The sequence below is a fragment of the Sarcophilus harrisii genome, chromosome 1 (genome assembly GCF_902635505.1).
Source record: "Sarcophilus harrisii chromosome 1, mSarHar1.11, whole genome shotgun sequence".
NCBI lineage: Eukaryota > Metazoa > Chordata > Mammalia > Dasyuromorphia > Dasyuridae > Sarcophilus > Sarcophilus harrisii.
The window spans coordinates 233,961,453-233,988,544 of NC_045426.1; the positions used below are offsets into that span (position 1 = coordinate 233,961,453).

Sequence of the window (27,092 nt, forward strand, 5' to 3'; positions counted from 1 at the left end):
TTCAAAAATATTTTCCTTATGCCAATTATCAATTTACCTTTTTGCAACTTCAATGATCAATTCTATCTGCTACATGGAGCGAAGCAGCAGTCTAATCTTTCACCTACCCGACGGAATTTCAAATACCTTCAGGTAGTAATCAAGCCCTAGAAAGTCAATTATACTTACCTTCAACCCATTGTAATTTAGTTTACCTCAAATCTCAACTGAAAACTGTTCTAAAATTACTGCTCTCTTAAAAATTTTTAAGAAATCTTTTTAGTGGCCAGTTTTCTTGCCCATATCTCTCCTCCCAGTGAACTATCTCTTATAATTAAAATCAATCAATACATTGGGAAAAAAAGTAACATTATATACAATATTTTACATCTATGGATCTCCCCCCTCTGGAAAGAAGTAGAAGTACAATGATTTTTTAATGCCAAAGTTGATGGGTTTTTCCTCAGTTCTCATCTTTCTTGATGTTGTATTTGATTATTGTTGAACACTTTTTCTTTTCCTCAAAACTTCACCCCCACAGCTTTCAAATTTTTTGATTCAAAATATTTAAATTTTCTGTTCTTTCTTCTTCCTGATGGCTCCTCCTGTTGAATTTTGAGAGGCACTGCCAAGTTCCAGGGCTTAATAAATCAGAATAATGCCATCCCCAAAGGGGGGCTTCTGGAACACTACACCATTTAATAGTGATCTTTCTTGTATTCAGACTTATCAAAATGATCTATCTCCCACATCTCCTGGTTTTGTATATAGCTGAAAAAGTTGTTGCATTTTTCAAAGGCTTTTATAAGAACATGTCATATATGGGCAACATCTTGTTGGGTCAAGCCTTTAAAAGCATTTTGTTCTGAAAACACTACTACTAAGGATTAAAAAAACTTCAGTTTTGGGGAAGGTTTATATACTTAATATTTTATGTTCTCAAGGCATGTCGAAAGTATACTGCTCCACAACATATCCATTATAACCATTTGGCAATCATTTTGTACAAAACTGAAAAATGCCAATGCCAATCCCACCAACTAATTCCTTTCAAGGTTTTATATACTTGTGAAATGATAACAACCATTTCTAGTTTTAATCATAGATGTTTTTGTAAAAAGCACTGTTAAAATGACAAGTGTAAGAAATAAATATCAGCTTAATGGCACCTAACTATGACACAGTGGAGTTTTAAGTACTTTATTGCATTCCCCAGAAAAACTCCAAAAGTTGTATATTGGTGAATAGGACAAGAAAAGCAATAAAAACTTCAGTGCCTTGAGAGCCCAAAAGCAAATGTTGTTTGGAAGTAACATAATGGGAAAGATAAGCAAGGTCCCCTTGAGAAACACGGGGAAAACTAGCAGAGCAGGGATAAAACATTCATGGATGATAAAGTTGGAAATCTGCACTCCTTGTTACAGTGGTTTAGTTTTCAACCATTAGGACTGTGGCAATATAAACAATGCATTAAAAAGCAAGGGGCCTTGACTTAAAAGTAGCCAAGAGTTTTTTCCAAAATAAAGATGTAGAAAATGCTGAAACCAGATATAAGGCAAGTTTAGCTTTAAACTGAACAAATATCTATCACAAAGTCATACTTAAATTATTGAGATCTGAGATCCAGGTCCTTTTTAAAATAACCAAAAAATATTTATTGGAGTCTACTCAATACACAAGGTATAAAAGGCATTGAGTGAGGTACTATGGAATCCACTTAATTGACTAAGAGGTTAAAATCTAGTTTATGAGATAAAAGTATACGTCAAGTTATATATACATACCTTCCTCCTTACACTGTCCCTTCACCCTCTAAAAAAACTCCCAAATCAAAAACTGAAACCTAAAAATACATGGTTTACTAACATTAACTGTCAAATGAAATGTACAAAGACCACTGTACACTAGTAAGATTTTAACTGGACCCTTATTTGGATAGTGAAAAGAGAAGAGCATATTGAAGTAAGAAAAATGCTGAAAAAAGTGGAAAGGTGGGGAAAATATAAGGCTTGTTAAGGCACCATAAGAGACTCAATTTGGCTAGAAATGAACTTCCAAATGGTAGAATAGCAAAAGAAGTTTCAGTTATCAGTGGCAATAAGAAGACAATGGCTCTTTCGCCAAGGCTTCTGGCAAAAGGAAATTAAAATTTCAAAATGTTTAGTCTACATGACACCAACTGGCATAATCCTTCAGAAACAATATCTATTTAATTCAGACGTTTCTGCCTGTCCCAAACAAAACAAAACAAAACAAGCCACTGAATCATATTCATATATTAATTTGTTTTAATTTTTCCAAAACAATATTCAAAGGATCTGGGTTTTTTTTTCATCCAAACTATAAATGTTAAACATTTACAAACTAAAACAGGAACTGACAACACACAAGAATTTAAACAAACAAATCTTTCAAAGAATAGTTTTTAAAAATTGTTTTTCAGTTCACTGTATTCAAAGTTTAATATTGTCAAGCTTTGGGTGATCTTTTTGAACCACTTACCACAACCACTCTTTCTTTTAACACAAAAACGTCTCAAGTTGATTTAGCATATAAACTTGTATATTAAATCCCTTTCCATTAACTACTTAAAAAAATATATACAACTATGAATGTTTAAATATGCATCCTATGACATGTGTCCAAGCAAACATCTGAGAATTTTCAAACTGTTAAATTGAAAGGATGAAAGAACTGGCTTCAAATTTTTCTTTATGACTCAACAACTTAACAGGAGGAAGAAAAAACCTTTCAACTAGCATGTGTCTATATAGGGAGATGTGTATTTTCTAATATACATATACACACATGTCAGGAAAATAAAGGAACATCAAAAATGAACTTACTAGCTTAAATAGTATGGACCAACTCTTGGTTTATACTACATCAATTTTTTTTCTCAAAAAAAATGCTGGTTTCACAAAATTTGGCATATTAAACAATGAACTTTTTTAGGGGCACAGATTTTGCTCTACTTAGACTTAATTTGTTTTACTAAATCACAAACAAGAGGATCTTTTGTGTACAGCAAATGCAAGATGAGAGCCATTTGTTTTAGGTTTCATTTTGTTATCCTTAGGTTTAATGTCTTAACTAGTTTAATGTTTGACCAGGTTGCAAGCAGTAATTGTAAATGTTTTGAAGATTTATATCTCCATCATCAAGATCATATAAGCAATCTGTAAATGGTAGAAACTAAGTTATCTTTATAACATTGTAATTTCAATTTATTATTCCGGTCTTCTGCCAAACTTGAACTATTTTGCTTTATGGTTCCATTTATATATATGATGCCTAATAGAAGATCTGAAGGATATAACAGAGTAGAGAAGCAATATGAAAGAACCTATTATTTGTCAATTGCAGAAGATATTCACTAGGTTGAAATCAAATCCAACATATATATATATATACATTTTTTGAACAAATCTACAACTTTGAATCTTTATTCAGACCTTGTTACATGAAATTCTGGTTTGCCTTGAAGAATCTTAACTAAAGGATTTAAATCACACAGCAAGACTCAGTTGACAAACGTTTCTGCTATGTTATGGTACTCAAGTTAACCGTACAGTAACTTTTTCCCCCCTTGGAAAAAAAGAAAAACTTGTTGGAAATGTGTTTGTATTTGAAAACCAAATCAAACCAAAAAACTCTCAGAATTAAGAATTGGTAATTTCTGGTCAATGATGGTAACTGGCTGATCTAGAAATGCTGTCCAGTTAGTAATTATTTAGTATCAGATACCTCAGGGAATTCAATAATCACATTTTTGAAACAGCACTCATTCTCATATCAAGCTATAGGGGAACAAATAACCTTTTTTGCTTAACATCAGAAAAATGTTTTAACTATATGTGGCATTTTTTGGCTTAGCATTATAGACATAGTAAAATGATCCCATTCTAGGACAGAGGAAACTAATCTTAATGAGTTTTGATTTACATAGGATATTTTCATGTTCCAAAGAAACATCCCCTTGGCAGATCAATAAAAATATGTAATACAGTATCTATTAAAGATACAAGCAATGAAACCAATGCAAGCCATCCACTGGGATGAAAAATTAATGCATAAAACACTTTGAACCTTTTCTGTTACTCTTTCATGACCAATAACCAAATATAAATAACAAGTATGGTTCCAGTTCTAAGTTCTCAGGGGGAAAAAAATGTATCATTGCTTAACATTTAGTAAATGTACAGCATTGTGTAATGCTAACAATGAAAATGTCAAATTGTATTTTAAACAGTTCAAAGAATTATAATAACTTTATATCTAAAATCAAGATAGCCACACGTGGAGAAAGCCAGTTATTACAAGGCAAAAGAACAGCTAATACAGAAAATGTGATGATTGTGGCAAAATTATCAAAAATTCTCTCTAACTATAACCCTAATATCTCTGTATTTTCAATCAAAATCTCTAAGGTTTCAATTCTACAATTACTGAAAAACTCACTGCTTTTAAAGTTTTATAAACCACAGAATGAGTATAAAACCTGCTACTCTACAGGCAATTGAAGAATAACAATTTGTACCATGATATATCAACTCAAAACTCAATCAAAATTATTGGACTATCATAGACTTTTTCCATAACAAATCAAAAGTGCAGTACAGGGCTTAGCCTACAATTCATCATATTGGTTTAAAAAACAAAAATTCACACCCAAACTATTAAAAGGGCCGTTTTCTCCCTCTACAATATAACTTATTTTTAAAGCAACCTAAGGATTTTAAACATCAGTTCCCTATGACAGAAGTAGTCTTATGATTAAAAAGAATCAACATGACAAAGTTAAGAGTGATAAGAATGAATACAAACAACTGTGGAAAGGGTAGAACATTTGTGTTGGATATTTATCATGAAAAGCTTCAAACAAATTCTGAAGTTTTTCAGTTTTTTCAAATAAAAAGGTGTCCTTTCCCATGGTTTAGGGATATATGTTGCCTTTTCCCCACAACCAACATAAGGAGGGAAAGAGTTTTTTAAAATATTGCCAATATTAAGTTCTTCGGTACCGACTATTAACTGGAAAATAGCAACATTACAGATGTATAGTAGATTGATTTTCAAAACACTAGTTATGATCCAACACGGGTTGTGGTGGTTCTTTTATCTGAGAAAAAGCTTTTCAGAAGAAATACCTGCCCTATGCTAACAACAAGTAGAATGATGGCTTCTCCAATTGACCAATAGGCAACTCTTGTATTTAGATCCTCTGCACGACTGCGTCCTTGAGCTTCTCTTAGTCGAAAATGAGTCTGATAGTCGATGACAGACTTCAAAGCCTCATGAATTGATACACAAGCGGATTCCATCTAGGCAGAAACATTTTAAGTTAGCCTTACTAATATTTTACTTTCCAATATATTTCTTTTTAGGAGGAAAAATTGTTTTTTTCTCCATTTATCCTAAAAATGATAATTTGTATCATTTCTAGTAAATTATATTCTTGCCAAAGAAAGGATGTTTTACTGAATCCTGGGAGAGGCACTATAAGATAGCCTGAAGTCAGGAAGTATTAAATATTGTCATAGACACTAGTATGTAACCACAGGCATATTTATGGTCTCTTAAGCTTCAGTTTCTTTACCAGTAAAATGAGAATAATACGTATCTCTCAAGGTTCTTAAGAAAATCAAATAAAATAGTAATCACTCCACAAAGATTAAAGTTTTACATAAAAAAGCAAAAAACTACTTAGTTAATAATATATCCTGAGACATTTAAACACAGAAGTTTCCCCAAATTATAGATAATCACTTTATTCAATGTTGCCTAAACCACTTGTTCATCTTGTTCATTTTTGAAGAGGACTAACAATGTCATGGGGTCTTGACTTTCATTTGAATTGGTTTTAAATGAGGCAAAGTAGAGAATTCTCCACCCCCACCCCTCCCTACCAGTTTCTGTTATAGACTCCAGGGTGATAATAAGATTTGGCAGCAATAGACACACCAAATGGGCAGTTAAAGTGGAGAATTGTTCATTATTGAATATGGTTTCAGTGCTGCACCTTTTATGAAGGGGTTGCAGCATCTTATCTACAAGGTAAGGGGGAGGTGTTTCAAGATGGAAGAAGAAAGATGGGAGTGTTAGCCTGGGAGAACTTTAAGCTGGAGAAAATAAAATTCAGAAGATTACTTTTATGGGAAAAAACTTGGAGTAACACAATCTGGCTCAACTTCTGCAATATATGCTCAGAAAATAAGTTAATATCTTAATGGATTTTTTTGATTGTTTAACAAGAATCATTATCATGTTTAAATAATTTCAGAAGCTGAAGGTAGTAGATATGAAGGATTTTAAACCCACAGTAAATCGGTTAATTTTCTGACTGTTGATTAAACCAATGCCTTTTTTGATAAGTGTAATTAACCCTTAGTTTGAGATGGCTGTTCTACTTCATTTAAAGAGAAGCCAGAATCTTAAAGTTTTAGATTATTTCACATTTTGAGGAAATATTGTATTTATAATGTCTAGCATGATACCATGTAGTTACCAGTTCCACTGTTTATTAGTTTAGTAGTAGCTCAGTACAAAAATCGGTTACAACACAATTTTTCTATTATATATCTTGCATCAGGGAACATTAATAAGTGTATGGGTATGGAAACTAAAATCTATGCTTGGTTTTTTCTTATAAATGTCATTAATACATTTTGGGTAAGAAATAATTTGAGTGTTTAATAATTTGCACATAGTGTAAAATAATTTGCACATAGCAAAGCAGTGCAAGAAAACTATATATCTTTTATTCTTTATATATATAGTTACCTGTGTACAAACTATATCTTCTGATAAAATACAAGTTCTTTTAGGGCAGGGATGATTTCATTTTTAAAAGTGTATCCCAAGCATCTAATACATAAAAGACACTTCATAAATGCTTGCTGACTGTATATCTATTGCTATAGAAGCATGTGAAATAACAGAATACTAGGCTTGGAATTAGGAAGACCTGGGTTCAAACTTTGCCAAGTCACTTGATCTCTATAAGTCAGGCAATCCTTTAGAACCTATCAAGTCATATGTGGGTTTTAATTTGTGTTGGCAGAGGGAATTCCTAAAGCTGAGGAAATCACATCTTTTATTTGTGTTTGTACTGATGTACTGATATAAATGGTAGTAGTAGTTTTGGATATTAAACAAAATGACCTTTTACAACTAGTAGGTTCATTTAATTTTTTAAGACTTGGCAATTTTGTAAAGCACCTACATATATGCTAAGTCTTGCATTAGGCAGACTGAGTTAGGAGTTGGGTACTTTTTTTTATATTTCTTTAAAAAAAAAAATTCAGGGACAGCTTAGGTGGATAGAGCACCAGTCCTGAAATTAGGAGGACCTGAGTTCAAATTTGATCTTAGACACTTAACACTTCCTAGGTGTGTGAAAGCAAGTCACTTCACCCCAATTGCCTCAGCAAAAAACAAACAAACAAAAAGTTTTCTTTAATTACATGTACAATTCTTAATATTCTTTTAAAAAATGTTAAGCTCCAAATTCTTTCCCTTCCTTCTTCTTTCAGTAAGAAGGGAAGCCAATTGATATGTCATTCATGCAAAACAGTATAGTTCAATCTCTATTCAGTCTTTTCTCCGGTGATGGATAGCCTTTTCTGTCCTACATTCTTAATATTTTTTGTTTATTTAATTTCCCAAGACTTTTATAAAATGTATTACAAACATCTCTCCTCTTTATTGGGAACTTATTTTTTTCTTTTTCTTTTCTGTGGAAGCAATTGGGGTTAAGTGACTTGCCCAGGGTCACACAGCTAGGAAGTGTTAAGTGTTTGAGGCCAGAGTTGAACTCTCGTCCTCTGTCAGGGTTGGGGCTCTATCCAATGCACCACCCAGCTGCCCCTTTATTGGGAATATATAAAGGAGAAAGTGATGGAAAAGTGAAAACCTTTCAACTATAAGCTTCTTTCCTTTGAAATTTGCCATTCCAAAAAAGAATACTAAAATTAGATAAAATAGTAAAATAGATAGAAATATCATACCCCTTATCTTTGCAATTTCACTATATACTTCAAGTTTTTTTTCCTAGTCTTTCTATCCCTTCTTAAGGTTCTTTTTCAGATTCTTTAGTAATTTGTATTAAATTCATTTCTACAACTCCTCAATATTTCGATTGCAAAAATGGTTTCAGAGAAACCAGGAAGACTTTTATGAACTGATGGAGAGTGAAGTGATCATAAAGAGGAGAACAATTCATATTGTTTTTTGGATAGGGTCAAGGTGGGAATTTGTTTTACTTGACTGTGTATCTGTTACAAAGGCTCCTCTCCCCACCCCCCTTCCTCAATGGGAAGGAGGAAGGAGGATGGGAAAGATAAATGTTAATTGAAAAAAACTTAACTAAAAAAATTGCATAGTATTGACAGCAGTCTGATCAATGTTAAGTAGATTATAAAGATTATCTTTCATCTCCTAAAGTTATATTTGTACTTTATCATTTCTGCCTTGTCTCAGACCACTAAGATCTAGGAGTTCAATATTTTTTCCATCAAATACTCACTCATCCATCCACCCCCAGAATGCTGGGTGAGCTGGGGTGGGTTATTGTTGTGCACTGCCATCGTTTCTTTTTGATGTCTTTTTAAAAGAAAACATTCATGCATACTATCATTATTACATTGATGATCTATATTTGCTTTTACCTGTGTAAGAGCACTGACTCTGTTCTCACTGGGAAATAGTGGTGGATCTTCACCAACTTGAAAGTCAAAATACACAGTTTTGTGTGTGAAAGTAGAGAACTCATTGCTGAAACAAAATTTGTATGTTCCATTTCTGGATGCAGTGAAGGTAAAACTATCATATTGTTTCTTCATTTCTTTGTATAATACCACACCATCAGGATCTTCCAATCGGCAATCTACATCATAATGACCACCAGTAATCACCTGTAGAAAAAAAAACACTGAAAAGTTGGGGTAAAATAAGAATTAAAGACATGAAAATCAAATTTCCCGTTATAATGCTAAAATGAAAGTGCCAGGTCATTTAATATGGTAGGCAATACCATATTCTAACATTTCTATTAGTGAGTCTTTAAGAAGCAAATTTTGATTCAAAAATAAAACAAGTAGAGCTGTTCAATAATGGAACAAATTGTTTCATGAGGTAAGTTTCCTACAACTAGAGGTATTCAAAAGGAAGCTAGATGACTTTTTCATGCTACAGAAAGGTCTCTTAGACTAGTGGGAAGCTAGACCAAAAGACCTAATGTTCCTAATGTTATCCTACCTAATGGTATCCTAAAGTATACCAACTAAGTCTTAAGATTACAATTTTGACTAAAAGGAGTAATTGCATTGGAATGACATCAGAAAAGACCACAAAGGTAAAATTGGATCACATTGCAGAGAGCACTAGTCAAAAGGAGTCTGAAATTTACCTCATTGGCAACAGAGAGCCACTGAAGAGTATCATCTCAAAAATATGACTAGTTCTATGTATAAGGAAGATTATTAATCTTGCTGCACCAAACTTTTATTCCACTGATCCACCACTCTATTTCTTAATCAGTACCAAAGAGTTTTGATGATTACCACTTTATTTTATAGCTTTATATCTGGTACAGCTACCTCTGGTTACCTTCTTTTGCATTTCCCTCCTCCCATTGATTTCCTTGATATTCAATTGTGTTCATATAATACCTAGGTTTTGTCTTGGTAGATAGACTGCCAAAAATTTGCCTAATTACTTTAAATGAAATTTTTCTAACATTTGTTGTTGGGCTTTGTTGGTAATATATAAAAATGCTGATGACTTAGGTGGGTTTATTGTATATACTGCAACATTGCTAAAACTATTGTTTCTAGTAGTTTTTTTTTGTTGATTCTCTAAGCATACCATTATTATCATCCACAAAGAGTGATAGTTTTGTTCCTTCTCGGCCTAATTCTTTCAATTTCTTTTTTTCATACTGCTTAAGCTAAAATTTCTAGTACAATATTGAATAATAACATTGACAATAGAATTCAGCCTTTCTCCTTACTGGGAAGGTTTCTAGCTTATCTCTATTAAAGATAATAGTTGCTGATAGTTAATGATAGAGGTTGCCTATTTTAAAGAAAACTCCATTTATTCCTATGCTTCCTAGTGTTTTGGAATGGGTGCAGCATTTTGTCATAAGTTTTACTCAGCAACTACTGAAATAATTATATGATTTCTGCTAGTTTTGTTACCAATAGTTAAAACTGCTGATAATTTTTCCTAACACTGAAACATTTCTACATTCTTATTAATGCCACTTGTTGACAAATTGCTGTAATTTCTTTGCTAATATTTTATTAAAATTTTTTGCATCAATACTCATTAGGGAAATTGGTCTCTTATTTTTTTTTCTGTTCGTTAGCTATCAGTCCTTAGGGGAAGTTCTTCCTTCCTAACAGGAATGGGGTCACACTCCTTTGCCTATTTTTCCAAATAGTTTATAACAGTATTGGAATTAACTGTTCTTTAACGGTTTGGTAGAATTCACCTGTAAATCCATCTAGTTCTGGATATTTTTTCTTAGGGAATTCATTAATGGCTTTGTTCAATTTCTTTTTCTAAAATAGAGCCAAGTATTTTATTTGTTTTTTCCATTAATATGGGCAATACATTTTTGGGGTAAATATTAATTTCACTTAGATTGTCAGATTAGCATAAAGTTGGGCAGAAATAGCTCCTAATTATCGCTGTAATTTCCTTTTTATTAATGAACTCGCCCTTTTCATTTTTGATGCTGATAATAAAAGACAAATTATCTTTTTAAAAAAATCTTCATTTCTTTTTTAAAAAATCAAATTAACCAAGGGTTTATCTATTTTGTTGGCTTTTTTTCATAAAACCAGTTCTTAGTTTTCTTTATTAGTTCAATAGTATTCTTACTTTCAATTTTATTACTCTCTCATTTCATTTTCAGATTCTAATTTGGTATGTAATTGGGGATTTCATATTGGTTCTTTTTCTAGATTTTTTAGTTGTATGCCCAATTCATTACTCTCCTTTTTCTTTATTTTATTTATGTAAGCATTTGTAGATATAAAAATTATCCCAAGAACTGCTTTGGCTCCATCCCATAAGTTTTGACATGCTGTTTCATTACTGTTCTAACTGAAATTGTTTTTATGATTTGTTGTTTGATACACTCATTAAAATCAGATTATCTAACATTCAATTAATGTTTATTCTATCTTTTCACAGTCCTTTATTACACCTTATTTTTATTGCATCATGAACTGTAAAAGATACAGTTCTTAATATTTCTGCCTTTTTGCATTTGATTATGAGGTTTTAAACACTGTAACAAATGGTCAATTTTTGTATAGCTAACATTTACTGGTGAGAAAAAAAGAATATTCCTTTCTATCTCCATTCAATTTCTTCCAGAAGTATACCATGTAAGTTTTCTAGGATTCTATTTACCTCCTTAATTTATTTATTCTGGAGTTAAATTTATTAATTCTGAGAGAGGAAAGTTGAGGTCCCCCATTAATACAGTCTTGCTATCTTTTTCTTCCTATTACTGACAACTTCTTTAAGAATTTGGATGCTACACCACTTGATGTTTATGTTTACTAATAAAAGTACTTCCTTGTCTGTGGTCTATAGCAAGATTATTATACTACTATCTCTCTTAATTAACTTATTTTTGCTTTTATTTTCTCTGAAATCAGGATTGCAACCTTTTTTTTTTTTTTTTTTTTTTAAACATCAACTGAAGCAAAATGCATTCTACTCCAATCTTTCCCTCTTACTTTGTGAATCTGCTTCAAATGTTTTTGGTAAATAACATACTGCAGAATTCCAGTTTTTAATCCACTCTTATCTGTTTCTGTTTTATGTGAGAGTGCAAACCATTCAGAGTTATATGATTACTGTGTATTTTCATGCAGTCTATTTTCCCTGTTTATACTTTTTTCACCCTGTCTCTCCTTACTAATTTTTTTTTTTTTTGCTTCAGATCACAGCCTCTTCATTCTGCCCTCCTCTCTTTCTTTTCTCTAAGTAAGATCAATCTCTATACCAAACTGATGGTATTCTCTTTGAGCCGAATCTGATGAGAGTAAAGTTCAAACAATGTTTATTCCTGCTTCTTTCCCTCTACTGCAATAGGCCTTTTATGCCTCTTCATGTGATATAATTTACCTTATTCTACCTTCTCCTTTCCTTTTCTCCCAGTACAATTCTTTTTTTTTTTCATCTCTTTAGTTTACATCATATCAAAATCAACTTAAACCCAGACTTTCTACATATACTCTAACTACTCTGATATACAGTTCTCAAGAGCTACAAGCATCATTTTGTGATTAGGATGTAAATAGTTTAATCTTAAAATAACACTTTTTTCTTTCTGCTTTGTCTTTTTATACTTCTCTTGAGTTTTGTATTTGAAGACAAAAATTTCTGTCCTGGTCTTATCTTTTAATTAGAAAAGTTTGAAAGTCTTTTACTTCACTGAATATCTATTTTTCCCCCATTAAAGAATAAGCTCAATGTTGTTGAATACTTGATGACTGGTTGTAATCCGAACTCCTTTGTCTTCCAGTATATCATATTACAAGCCTTTTGATCCTTTGTGGTGGAAAATACTAAATCCTGTGTAATCCTGCATGTGGCTATTTGATTTGTTTCTTTCTAGCTGCTTGATTTGGTAATTCTGGAATTTGGTCAAACAATATTCCTTGGAGTTTTCATTTTTGGAATCTCTTTCAGGGAATGACTGGTGGATTCTTTCAAGGACTATTTTACCCTCTGATTGTAAGCTATCAAGGCAGTATTCCTTGATATTTCTGGAAAGATGCTGCCCTTTTTTTTTTTGGGGGGGGGGAATCATAGCTTTCAAGTAGTCCAACAGTTCTCAAATATTTCTCAATTTTTTTTAGGCCAGTTATTTTTCCAATGAGATATTTTCTATTTTCTTCTATTTTCCCCCCATTCCTTTGATTTTGTTTAACTGATTCTTGATATTTCGATATAAGTCATTAACTTCCACTTGCCCAATTCTAAATTTTAAGGAATTATTTTCTTCTGTTAGGTTTTATGCCTCCTTTTTCATTTGGCTAATTCAACTTTTTAAAAGTAGCTGTTTTTTTTCAATCAAGTTTAATTCCTCCTATTCCAAGTTATTGACTCTCTTTTGCATAACTCATTTATTTCCTCATTTTTTCTTTTACCCTTCTTATCTGATTTTAAAAATCCTTTTAGAATCTAAGAAGGCTTTTTGATCTTAAGATTATTTCATCTTCTCTTTAAGGGTACATATGCTGACACTATTGTCTTTTGAATTTGTGCTTTGGTCTTAGCTTGTTACCATTGTAGCTTTTTATTGTTAGAAGTCTTTTCTGGGTTATTTTTGCTCATTTTGGGGGCTATTCTGTGACTTTTAAAGTTGAATGCTGCTTTTGGAGCAAAGGGGGCACTATCCCAAACTTCTTACAATGTGGACCAGGGGCCTGGTCACTAGTTTTCTGCACCAGAGACTTCAGAGCTTGCAGTTTGTCCACTGTGCTAGGATTCTGTGGCTGTTAGTTTGTTTTCTATGCTGGGTGTAGAAGTCTTACAACTGGCTTGCTGTGCCACTAGTCTGCTGAGCCAAAACTAAGGGCATCAGGTGCTAATCTATACCGCAGCTAAAAATTCTCCTTCTGCATTGCCCAGACACAATCTGTTTTGGGTTGTACTTCCTTTTACCCAAGTGAGACAACCTTTCCTGAATTTCTTCTAAGTTATCTTAATCTGGAAAATGGTTTCCCTTGCTTCTTTTTTGTGGGTTCTGTTGCTCTGGAACCCATTTAGAGACTTGATTTTTATGTGAGGAAAAGGAGGAAGAGTTTAGGCAACTTTCTGGTTTTTTCTCTGTTTTCTTTGTTCCTCCTCTTGCCTATCAGAAATCTTATCTGGATGTCTAGCAGATATCTTAAACCCAAACATCTAAAACTGAATTTCATTATCTTTCTCCCAAATGTAGCTTTTTCCTATCTTCCCTTTACCATAGAGTGCAACACCAGCCTCCTTGTCCTTTGAGGCCTTCATTCTATAAGTCACCCTGGACTCCTCAGGATCTCTTACTTCCCCGACATCAAATCAGTTTCCAAGGCCAGTTAATTTTACCTTTGCAATATGGCTCAAACACATTCCCTTCTGACACTACCACCACCACTCTGATGTAGGTCTTCATCAACTCATGCCTGTCTTACTGCAGTAGTCTGCTGACGAGTATACCTGCTTCAAGTCTCTTTCCACTCCAATACATCCTCTGTTCAGCTGCACAAGTCATTTCCCTAATGTATGGGTATGACCATGTCATATATAAAATAATATACCCTATAGCTTCATAATACTCCTAGGACCAAATTTAAAATGTTTTCTTTGGCATTCAAAGCCTTTTACAACCTAATCTCCTCATGTTTTTCTAATCTTTTTATATTTTATTTCTCAACACGTACTCTTCAATTCAGTGACATTTTTGTCCAACTGTCCCATTAAATAACATCTTTCCCCAATCTCTCCACTCCAGGCATTTCCTTGCTGCTCCCCAACCCCCACCTCAGGTGTGGAATTCTCCTCTCCTACCCCAAATTACTAACTTCCTTGGGTTCCTATAAGTTCCAACTAAAATACCATCTTCTACAGGAAACCTTCCCAGTTGCTTCCAGTTTATCCTATGTACAGCTTGCTTTGTTTATATTTTATTATGAAATAATAATAATAATGAGTCTCCCTCATTAGATTGCCTCCTTGAGGGCAGGGACCGTCTTTTATTTCTTTTGTATTTCCAGTTTAGTACAGCATCAGGGACACAGTATTACTTGATTGATTGATATAATTATTAAAGGTAGATTGAAGTGAGAAAAAGGTGGACAGATCTGCAAGAGTCCATGATGTGAATGATATTAGTGAAGTCCTATATTAAGGTGCAGACACAGGAAAAAGAAAGAGTAACAAGACATAAGAAATGCTGCAGAATTGGTAAAGAATTGAATGTGAGAAACGAGGAAGAGGAAAAAGTTAAAAAAAAGAAACCCCAACCCAACAACAAAAAAATATCAAATAGTGGAAACTGAATAAGGGAAAATGAACAGTTAAAATCAAATATAGATTTTGAGTGAAGATAATCTTGATTTTATGTATGTTTGAGTTTAAGATGTTGATAGAAATGCAGTACTAGCGTGGAAATGAGATCAGAACCAGAATTTAGAGTAACAAATCAAAGGTGAAACCTACATGAGATTCTAAGAAAGTCTGAAGTTTAGAGAAAAGATAATGCCACATTACAGAATCAAGAGAAGGACTAATGAAGATGACAGGTACATGCTTACTGGACTGGTACCTCTGAAGCTAAAGAAGGAAAAAGTACACAGGAAAAGGTGGCTAGCTTTATCAATTGCTGCAGAGAACTCAAGGAAAAGGACAGAAAAGGCCTTTGGAATTAAAGGATAAGGAAGTTGCTATTGATTAGAGGTTAGCTTTGGTACATATAAGAATCTTTCTTGTAAAAGAACTCTGGGAGATGACTAAAAACCATTACATTGAATTCCCAATCCCTATATGATTTCCTTCACAAGCTAATTGTACAATATTTCAGAGTCTGATTCTTTTTGTACAGCAAAATAACGTTTTGGTCATGTATACTTATTGTGTATCTAATTTATATTTTAATATATTTAACATCTACTGGTCATTCTGCCATCTAGGGGAGGGGGTGGGGGGGTAAGAGGTGAAAAATTGGAACAAGAGGTTTGGCAATTGTTAATGCTGTAAAGTTACCCATGCATATATCCTGTAAATAAAAGGCTATTAAATAAAAAATAAATAAATAAAAAATAAAAAAATCCATTAAAAAACAAAAGAATCTTTTTTTGTGAGACAGGAGAGAAGGTTTGGCAATTGTTAATGCTGTAAAGTTACCCATGCATATATCCTGTAAATAAAAGGCTATTAAATAAAAAAAAAAATAAATAAAAAATAAAAAAATCCATTAAAAAACAAAAGAATCTTTTTTTGTGAGACAGGAAAGAGGAGAATTGGTAGAGATTTTAAGAATAATAAGAAACTTTAGATTAATAGACTAGAATCCAGACTCATAATGAAGGATCACTAAGGCCTTCCCATACAATACACATTAGAACAAAAATTTTCTGTAACATACCCAAAATTTCATTGTTCATATAGTGGAAGGCCATTACCTCTTCAAGCGCCACTCTTTGGTAGGAACTTTTTTCTCACATCAATCCTCAATCTGTTTCCTAGTAATTTCTTCTCATTGTTCTTATTTTTGCCCATTACACATAAATAGAAAATATATGCTCTCTTTCACAACAGAATTTGAAATTCTTAAAGACAGCTATCATGTCTCTTCTAAAATTTTTCTCCTCTAGACTAAACATTCCTATGTCCTTTAACTAATTTTATTATAGTATAATTCCAAGGCTCTACATCATCCTGATGTCCTTCAGTAGAAAAAGAACATAAGTCATGTGCCAATTTGTGAAGAGTTTCAGTGAGGTGTTGTTTTGTCATGTGCTGTTAAGTTAAAGTGGATCAAGGAAAGAGGAACAAACTTGGGAAATAAGAGTAAAATGCTGCTAGACAGTAGTGAGGATTCATTTGAAGGCATGTGCTATAAATTTATTGTGGGTGAAATCAACTTGATTTCAGGACTTTTCTCAGCAACCCAATGACAGGAATAAAAAAACTGGCTAGCAGGATTACCCAAGTTTGAGATTAGGTCCTCTTTAAGACTAATGACATCAACAAAGAAGTCAGAAATTCTAGTCCAAGTTACTGAATCAATTATTAATTCATATCAGAAATATAGAAGAATGATAGTAAGCACCAAAACTTTCTTGGAAGGCTGATATTTGCTTAACAGTTTAAGATTTGTCATGCAAAAGACTCAAAATAATGATATCACTTCCGTCTGTGTAATATATATTTATATTTAGTTACATACTTATTCAAATACGTTATATTTATTCAAATGGAAGTGACCTCATCATTTTGAGTCTCCTACAATGACGCACACTTGAAGTCCACCTATGCCTGTCCTTCCAATAAGACTTTTGGTCACGTTATCCCAAAAAAGTATTGGGAGGATTTCTGTGCTGTCTCCCAATCAGGACCTGAGGAACTTTTTGGCTTTCCTTTTTCTTTAGCTCGGGGGGGGGGGGGGGGGGGGGGGGGAGAAGGCCATTAGCTGTCTCCTAAGGCAGAGATTGTTGGAGGAAAGTAGAGACACCAATCCAGAGTTTAGTAATACTGCCCAAGATTTGGAGATATAGCACTGTATAGTAGAAAGAATACTTAATTTGGAATCAGGAGAAAGTTGGGTTACAATCTCACTTGTGACAGCTGTGTTACCATGAGCACCTACAATAGCCTTGTAGATTAGTTACAATAGCTAATTTACAATAGCTACAAGACTACTTTTTCACTAATAAAATATGGGTAAAACTCCCCCATAGTACTTACATCCATAGGTTGTTGTGAGACTGAATAAGATAATCTATGCAAAATGCTTTAGAAACAAATTATTATAGTCATTTCAAATGTTATTTGCAAGGGTGTGTTCTCTTCAGGCAAATTACAGTTAACAAGCATTTATTAATAGCTTAATATGAATGCAGCATCTTTACAAAGCATCAGGGATACAAAGAATGGCCAAAATAGAAACATCTTTGCCTGTCCACAGTATTCTAATGGGGAAGAAAATATATCGATATCTAGGTAAATACAAGATGGATAATCTTCTCAGAGGGAAGGTACTAATAGTATATAAGACCAGGAAAGACTTCCTTTTGGATCAGAGTTCAATCTTGAAGGAAGTCAGGGATGCTAAGAGGCAGAGGTGAGGAAGGGAGCATTCTGGGCAGGGAGATGTGAGGACCAGCAAGTAGGCCAGTGTGACTGTATTGTAAAGTATTTGGAGGGGAAGAAAGTATAGGAAGACTGGAAAAGAAAGGGGCAGATTATGAAAACTATAAAGGCTAAACTTGGTGATGGAGATAATAAGGAGTCACTGGAGTTAAGTGGGTAGGCGAGTGACAATTAAATCTATACTTTAGGAAAATCACTTTGGTAACTCAATGGACTATGGATTAGAAGAAATGAAAGAAAGGAAGGTATAAATGACAAGATTTGACAATAGATTAGCTATCTAGGGTGAATTCAAGGAAGGAGTTGAGGAAGACCTCATATTTCAAACCTAGATGATTGGAAGAATGGTAGTGTACTTAATGGTAATAGAGAAACCGGGAAGAGGGAACAATTTTGGAGAAAAGTTAATGAATTGTTTTGGACGTATTGAATTTGAGATGCTCATGTGACATAAGTCCGTGTATATAGCATAATGATGCTATGATGAGTGGCTGAGGAAAGCAGACAATTAAATAGTACAGGTGATAGAGCATTAGACTTGGGAATCAGGAAGACTTGATTTGAAATCTCGCCTCAGAAACTTACTAGTTTTTTTAAACTTAAAAAATGAAACAAGCCGATAAAATAACTCGCCCAGGATCTGAAGCCACATTTGAACTCAGATTTATCCAGCTTTTATAAGAATAAATGGGCATATTGCCACCTTATATTAATAGCAGCTAATATCTACATAGCATTTGCTAAGTGCTAGGCGCCATGCCAAGTGCTTTATAATTATTACTTTGATCCTGGAAACAAGGGTGCTCATTTTACCACTGAGGAAACTGAGGCAAATGGGTTTTAAATTACTTTCTCAGGATCACACATAGTTAGTATCTGAGGGACACATTTGAATTCAAGCCTTCCTTGTTCGGTAGCAGCTAGATGACCCAAATGGGGTGCGAAACGACAGAAAAAGAAAGGCCGAGTAACACAACGAGTGCCAGGCCTTTCAAGAGTCCAAACCCCGCCGCAGACCATTATTAGCAGCGTAGTCCGGGGTAAATTACTTAACCTCTATTTGCCTGAGTTTTTTAATCTGTAAAATGAGTTGGAGAAATTACAGCTTCAACATTTTCGCTAAGGAAACCCCCAAAGAGATCATGGAACAGTGGGACACGACTGGGACAAAAGAATAACGACTTCCTAGTTTGTATATAGATGTTGCCAAGTAATAGTCTCCCCCATTATATTCTTTCTGTCCCCACCCTTGACACCGGGCCTGGCACACGGTAGGCGCTTAAGTCGTGATAGGAAGATTCCTATATATGTACAATTTAAGGGTTAGGAGTATAAAGCACAGAACCAACCACTAGCCCTGCCCTTCCAGTTTCTACTTTCATCTTATGATACAGTAGGTGCTAAATAAATGCCGGTTGGGTTGATTTGCATTTCGTCCCGGGTCCATCCCCTCCCTCCCCAGAAGTGAGAATGAGCCTAAAGCTGACTGGGATTCGGTCCACCACCGCCCATTTTCCGGGGCTTCCGAGGCAGGCTCCCGACTCCGGTAGGCTCGCTCTTCCGGCCCACCCGGCCCCGCCCGGCTCCGATACCTGGAACTCGAGGGTGCATTTGGTGCCCTGGGTGATGTCTTCGTAGAAACACTGCTTGGCGTTGTCCGGCAGCTCGAAGGTGATCTCCGAGCAGCCGCCCCGTCCCAGCGCCAGCGCCAACAAGAGGGCAGCCGCCCAAACCGACCCCGGCCGAGGCATGTCCCAGGCTGGGGGCGGCCGGAAGACGGCGGCGGCGGGGCTGTGCGGGAGACACACACACACACACACACACACACACACACGGAGCCTCCCGGTTCCTCCGAGGGCTCACCACTGCGGGGGGCCCTGAAGCTTCCCCAGGCCCCGACCACCGCGGAGCCGGCGGCGGAGGGAAGGGCTGCGCCGGTCTCCCGGGGAAACGGCTCCGCGAGGGGAGAGCCCGGGAGCCGGGGGGGCGGGGGAAGAAGCGGCGCGCGGCCCGGGTGAGGGAGGGGGAAAGGTCCGGACCGAGAGAAGGCAAAGGACAGGTAAGGGAGGGGACAGGAAAGGGGCAAAGCTACGGCGGCGGCAGCGGCGGCGGCAGCCGAGCCAGGGGGCAAAAGAGATCGGAAATTGCCGGAAGTGAGCGAAATTACAGAAGGAAAAGGGGCGGGGGAGCGCCTACGACCCGGAAGTAGTTATTCCGCCCAGCCTGTTCGGGGTGAGTGGATTGAGTGCCTACGTGGAGGGCCGGCTCGCGAAGTGAAGCGGGAGGGGGCGGGACAGAGGAGTGAATTGGCGGGTGCAAGCGCCTCCCGGGAGGCGTGGCTGACGGGAGGAGAGGCCGGCGACCACCTGTCGGGAGCGGGGAGAGGGAAGGGGGAGCGGGGAGAGGGAGGGGGGAGCGGGGAGAGGGAGGGGGGAGCGGGGAGAGGGAGGGGGGAGCGGGAGGGAAGTTGCTGAGCGTGCGCGCCTCCCGGGAGGCGGGACTGACCGGAGAGCTAGGCGCGAGCACCTGCTGCGCTGGCGGGGCGTGTTTAGCTCTTCTGTGTGTGGAAAGCAGCGGGAGGCGTGAGAGAAAGCCGAGGAACCCTGGCTGTAATATTCTCTCTAAAATGCAGTCTCCTCTTGTTGGGGTTTCCTTGGGGTCTCTGGGGCAGCCTTCCTTTCAGTTCAGTCATCACCGCGAGGCAGCCAGGGGTTAAAGTCCAAATCCTTTATTGTCTCCTTCAAAGCCTTGTCTCCTTTCCTTGGGCGGGTTAGCTTTCTCATAGTCCCCATGCTTTACTGTCTCCTTCCTGGGGCTGGCAGCTTTCTGGGGAGCCTTTCCCTCTGGCCCTGGTTCCGAGAGCTTGAGCTCCGCCTGCCTTCTCGGGCTTCTGAATCTCCCGACTGAATCCCGGCTGAGGCTCCTAGCTTACATATGCTCTTATCAAAGGTGTGAATCTTGTGGAACTCTAGTAAGTCCTAAGGACGTGGACTGAACTAGAGAACTCTTAAATACGAGGCTAACTAATCATTTTCTCTATCAATTCCACTGATTTAGCATCTTGTTTCAAGTTCTTGAGCCTAACGGGAAGTTAAGCATGCATACAAAAAGAATGTTAGAAATGCAAAACAGAAACAAAACCATGCTTGAGTACATTTCTACTAGAAGGACTAACTCAATCAAGATGCCGTTATTAAGCTACTTTTGGGTCCGGCATTGTTCTAAGTGAAGGCGATTGAGACTCCTGAAAACAACCTTTCTTGTCCCTGGGGTTATGACATTCTAATAGGGAATCAAGAAGCACAAACAGACAAACAAACAAAAATTGTTTTGTATTGTATACAAGATTATTGTTTTGATGATTCTGTGGTGACTTACTCTTCTTGACCCCATTTAGAGTTTTCTTGGCAAAGATTTTGGAATAGTTTGCCATTTCTTTCTTCATCTCATTTTGCAGCGGAAGAAACTGATGCCAACGGAAATGGGTCACTTGATCAGGATCACACAGCTAGTTAAATGTGAGGTCGTTCAAGCTCCTGGACCAGCTTGTTATCCGCTGAGTCACCTACCTGTTACTTACATACAGGATGTACACAAGATAAAGAAAAGTCTTGAGACAGATGGCACTGAGAAAAGCCTCCAAGGACTTCCGCTCAGAGAACCTTCCCTTTATTTTATAGGTCTCTTACAAGAAAAAGGAAGAGTTAAAAGGAATATTATTCTAAGATGAAGGAACTATGAGAAGCACCTGGAAAAGCCTGCAGCTGAAGACAGGGACCTTTCCCCGCTGCTAAATTCTAGCTGGCAGGTTACTCTCTAGAATGAGTTTACTCTCCGTTTTCTATATCTTGCATTCTAATGGGGAGAAAACAAATGCATAATTATATGCTTTATGTACATATAAAAAGGGAAGATAATCTCCCGTGGAAGACTAACGGGGGAAACACTTGGGAACTTTTCTTGGTCCCTCCCACTGCTAATATCTTCTCTTTGTGATTACTTTCCATTGTTCAGTATATATCTAGCATTCTAATGGAGACACTGCAATTAATTCTTGGCAGTCTGTACCTGTTCAAGCTAAACTTCCTATCAAGAACATAAGAAAATGAGACAAATAATAGAAGGTGGATGAAAAACCATTTATCAAGCACACATAATGTGTAAAAAGTCAATTAGGATAGAGCACAGAGTTGAGATATTTGAATCCTGGAGACCTGTTGGTAGCAACTGAGATAGTGGGAAGTGGGGGACACCTATGGTTAGTTAGTTTGACTTGGATGAAGATTCCTTAAAGGGGATTGAGACTAAGCAGGCAGGTAGAAGGAAAACAGAGCAAGAGTAAAGTCATGAAAACCTAGAGAGAAGAGAGAATCAAAAAGAGAGTGATTATCAAATATTGCAAAGGACATTTTTATTCTCTTAAGTTTTAACAGTGCCCCCCAAATCTTTGTCTTATGATATTTTTCAAAGATACAGACCACATGGTCCTTGTTTCCATGATCCTCCTTTTGTATATGGCAGTGCTCTAATTAATATGGATAATGAACCCCATAAAGTAGTCCCTATTTATTTGAATCTGTCATATTTGAACTTATAATTATGTAAAAAAAAAATCCCTACTGTTTGGTATGGCAAACCCCAATTCAAAAATACTCAGAGATATCTCAAAGTGAAGAATAGAAGTTTTATTAGGATCTTGAGAGAAACGGACAGTCCACTCACTGAGTTCTCCAGTGAGGGGAGGCCATGGTCACAGAAATTAAAGGTGATTATATAGTCATAAGCTACAAGAATCCATGACACACCCCCCCCTTCCCTTATCCAGTTAATTTTCACTGCCTGTTTAGATGGAAATAGCACAGGTTTGTTAAATTCTAGCCAAATGGATATAGTTGGCTTATTGCAGATATATTTACCTGAGTATATGATGGACAGTTTCACAAGGTTTACAAATGTTTGCAGGTGTGTATGCCTAAATTTATGGGTTTATGGTGGTCAGCCTTACAAGGTTGACAAATGTTTACTTTGAGCTAATATGAGCTATTATAAGGTTTGTACAAAGAATTTCATTTTCCAAACCCATCAGATCTTCAAAAACTAAATTCAGATTATAGGTTCAATCTACCTTAATTAATAATTTTATGAGAAACCATATAATCCCTCACAATAAGGAAATTTATTTAGAGGTAAGTAATCCATTGAGCTAGAATAACCTAGGAGACCTAGTTTACCTCAGACTACCTCAATCAACAAATAGAGATTAGCCAGTTGATTTCTTTAATATCTCCAGGCCATTAAATAATCAGATTCTTCTCTAAGCAGTTATCTCTTAAATGTGCTCTCTTGGAAAATCTTTGTTGTTCTTCCCAGAGCCTAAAGATTAACAATCCTTTAGTGCTAAATCTGGAATTATCAAGTGATTATTCTGAGAAGTCCTCAGTTTCCTTTTTCACGCAATACCAATGGAAAAAAGCAATATATTAATTATTTCAGAGGATTCATTATTTATGCAAATAGAAACCTACCTCTCTGCATGCATATAACAGAATTTGTTGTTATTATTTTAAACTATATTCTTTAAAAATCAATTTTACTTTATTTTCAGCTCTAAATTCTTTCCCTCACATTTTTTTCTAACCAGAAAAATAACATCTGTTATAAACATGTTTAGTTAAGCAAAACAAATTCCCACATTGGCTATTTCCAAAAATCTTCCACATGTCTTAGATTGCATTCTGAGGCCACATTTCATTATGATTCTTCTGGAATTGTGTTTGATCCTTATTTTAAATCTTTTTTTTCCCAAAACATATGCATAAATAGTTTTCAAAATTCACCCTTTTTTCTTTCTTCCTTTTCCCTATCCCTTTTCCTAGATGACAGGTAATCCAATATATGTTGAACATGTGCAATTCTTCTACACATATTTCCACAATTATCATACTGCACAAGAAAAATCATATCAAAAAGAAAAAAAATGAGAAAGAAAACAAAATGCAGGCAAACAACAAAAAGACTGCAAATACTATGTCGTGATCCATATATGCTCAGTTCCCACAGTCCTCTCCCAGGGTGCAGATGTCTCTCTCCATCACAAGCCCATTGGTACTGGCCTGAATCACCTTGCCTTTGAAAAGAGCCACATCCATCAGAATTGATCATTGTATAATCTTATTGTTGCTGTGTACAATGTTCTCTTGATTCTACTCACTTCACTTAACATCAGTTAATGAAAGTCTGTCCAGGTCTTTCTGAAATCATTCTGCTGATCATTTCTTATAGAACAATAATATTCATAAGATTCACAAACCATAACTTATTCAGTCATTCACCAATGATGGGCATCAACTCAATTTCCAGTTCCTTGCTACCCCCCCAAAAAGCCACCACAAACATTTTTGCACATGTGGGTCCTTTCCCCTCCTTTAAGATCTCTTTGTGGTATAAGCCCAGCAGTAACACTGCTGGATCAAAGATCATGCACATTTTGATAGCCTTTTGGGCATAGTTTGATATTGTTCTCCAGAATTGTTCTCCATAGTTGGATCAGTTCACAATCTATCAACATTGTATTAGTGTTCCAGTTTTCCCACATCTCCTCTAACATTCATCATTTTGATCCTTGTTTTAATTAAATTTTTCACTTTGCTCTTATGTTTTCAAGATAATTTATAATGCTACCTCTAAGACATACACTGAGATATAAAAATAGTTTTATTGATCAGAATTCTTAAGTTAAAAACTTAATGTTATTATTGTGTAAGTTGTTCTTCTACTTCTGCTCATCCCACTCTGCATCAGTTCATGTAAGTCCTTCGAAATTTCTAGGAAAATAGTTTTCTTCTTTTTATATATTACAATAGTGTGCTTTTACATTCATGTACCATAATTTATGTTCATCTATTCCCCAATTGTTGAACATGCTCTTAGTTTCCAAGTGTTTGCCATTAAAAAAAATTGTCTATAAATATTTTTGTACATATAGACCTTTTAATCTTTCTTTAAGCTCTTGGGGGTATGAATCTAGTAGTGGTATCACTGGGTAAAAAGGCATACACAATGTACAGGCTTTTTGGATATAGTTCCAAAGTGCTGGGCCATTTCATTTCATGTCTCTGCCAACAATGTATCAATGTGCCTGTTTTCCAGAGCCCCTCCAATGTTTGTCATTTTCTTTTTTTGTCAACTTCACCAATATGAATCAAAGGTAACCTTAATTCAAGATAGAATTTCAGAATTACTTTAATTTTCATTTAATTTTTCATCATTTGGAACACTTAAAAATATAACAATTCATAGCTTGGATATTTTCCTTTCAAGATTTTTTATCATTCCTTATATCTGTTCTTTACATATCTTTGAAACGATCCTTTATCAGAGAAATTTGCTGCAAATATGTTTTTTCTCAGTTAATTATCTGTTTGAATCTTAGCTGTATTATATGGATTTATTGTTTATTTGTATAATATTTTTTCTTTTTCTGAAATCATGATTGTTAACCCTGCCTTTTTTTTTTCTTCAGGTGAAGTGTAATATATTTTGCTCCTATGATCTTTTTTTTTTTTTTTTTAACAGTATGTGTGTCTTTTATTTTATTTTTTTATTTTTGAAGAACAATTAGGGTTAAGTTATTTGCCCAGGATCACACAACTTGGAAGTGCTAAGTGTCTGAGGCTGAGCCTTCTGACTCCAGGGCCATCTAGTTGTCCCTGTGCATTTTATTGTATTAGTGTTCCAGTTGTTGGATTCTGTTTTCTAACCCATTCCTCTAAACACTTCTATTTTATAGGTGAATACTCCTATTCACATTCACACTTATGATTTCTAACTCTGTATTTCCCTACATCTTATTTTCTTCTATTCATCTTTCTCATTTATACTTTGTCCTTTTTTTTTTTAAACGACCACTTTAGTTTTGATTAGAGTATCCCTTAATCTACTCTTTTTATCATGCTTCTTTCCCCTCTCCCACCCTTGTTTCTTTTTCTCTTAGACCCTTTACCTCCTACTTCTCTGTTGGATAAAATTAATTTCTATACTCAACTGTGTGATGAGAGTGAGATCTATTTTCTTCTCCCTTATAAAAACTTTTACTTGTGGGCCTCTTTTATATGAGATAATTTTCCTTATTTTTCTTTTCCCTTCTCCTTTCCCCCCCCGCCCAGTTCATCCCTCTTTCTCAATCTTTCATTTTCCCCCCACCCTTGCTCATTCTTCTTTTGAGATCATCCCAACACAATAGACTTAAATTTATACTCTCTGTCTAAATAATCTTTCTAACTGTTCTAATGATGATAAAGTTTTTATGGGTTATAAGTATCATCTTCCCTTGTAGAAATGTAAAAAATTTGAGTTTTTAAAATTCCTTATAACTGTTTATTCATGTTTGCTTTTTAATTCTTTTGAGTTTTTGTATTTAAATGTCAAATTTTCTATTTAGCTTTGTAGTCTTTCCATCAGGAATGCTGCAAGTTCTATGATTAAATATCTGTTCCACCTCTTTACTCCCAGTCATATTTAAATAGCAGAAGTAATTTCATAGTTTTTTTGGATATTTTTGCAAACAGTTTGTGTAATATTGAAATCAATTTTTCTTTGAATGTTTGATAGAATTTACTTGTATATCTGTCTGGTCCAGTGAGGGTTTTTGTTTGTTTATAATAAGTTCATTTATTACTTGTTTAATTTCTTTTCCTGTGCTTAGGTTTAAATTCTCTATTTCTTAATCAATGATTACTGCCTTTAAGTTTGAGTTTTAACTTTTTATCATTTTTTTATGATAAATTTCACCTTTAATCTACTTTCCTTCTTATTTCCTCCATTTCTCTTCTCCCTATTTCTTCTTGTTTCCATTTTGAGTTGAAGCATTTCTATACTAAACTCTTTATGTGTGTGTATTTCCTATCATCTTTTATGATTTCAAATGGAAGTGAGTTCAAGAGATTCCTTAACTCTTTTCATGTTTGGAAAGAACTTTGCTTATACATCATGATTATGTGAAATAATGTTTATCTCATCTTCCTCCTCTCACTCTTGCTATTATCCTTCTCATCCCTTTCTTTTCTTCTTTTAAAAACACTGAAACATAGCAAAATGATTCCTGATATTAATTTTTCTTTTTTTAAATAATAGTTTTTTATTTTCAAAATACATACAAAGAATTTTCAACATTCACCCTTGCAAAACCTTTTGTTCCAAATTGTTCTCCCTACCTTCCCCCCTCCTTTAGACAA

The 27,092-nt window shown here is 35.3% G+C and overlaps 1 protein-coding gene across 1 annotated transcript; it reads right to left on the reverse strand.

Annotated features, from left to right (window-relative positions):
* Positions 1 to 1,607: 1,607 nt before the first annotated feature.
* TMED7 (transmembrane p24 trafficking protein 7) lies at positions 1,608 to 20,031 on the reverse strand. Its single transcript, XM_012544117.3, has 3 exons — positions 19,452 to 20,031; positions 8,649 to 8,894; positions 1,608 to 5,303 (listed from the first exon to the last, which is right to left on the reverse strand). Exons 1-3 carry the CDS (start codon positions 19,608 to 19,610, stop codon positions 5,067 to 5,069), a joined length of 642 nt encoding a protein of 213 aa, XP_012399571.2. The 5' UTR covers positions 19,611 to 20,031; the 3' UTR covers positions 1,608 to 5,066.
* Positions 20,032 to 27,092: the final 7,061 nt, after the last annotated feature.

Excerpts from the sequence above, each read along its gene's own strand:
- TMED7 (XM_012544117.3), bottom strand. The coding sequence starts at position 19,610 with ATGCCTCGGCCGGGGTCGGTTTGGGCGGCTGCCCTCTTGTTGGCGCTG. Across the intron at positions 8,895-19,451 it reads AATGCACCCTCGAGTTCCAG|GTGATTACTGGTGGTCATTA; the intron begins GTATCGGAGCCG and ends TTTTTTCTACAG. Across the intron at positions 5,304-8,648 it reads GAGTCAGTGCTCTTACACAG|ATGGAATCCGCTTGTGTATC; the intron begins GTAAAAGCAAAT and ends GTTTCTGCCTAG.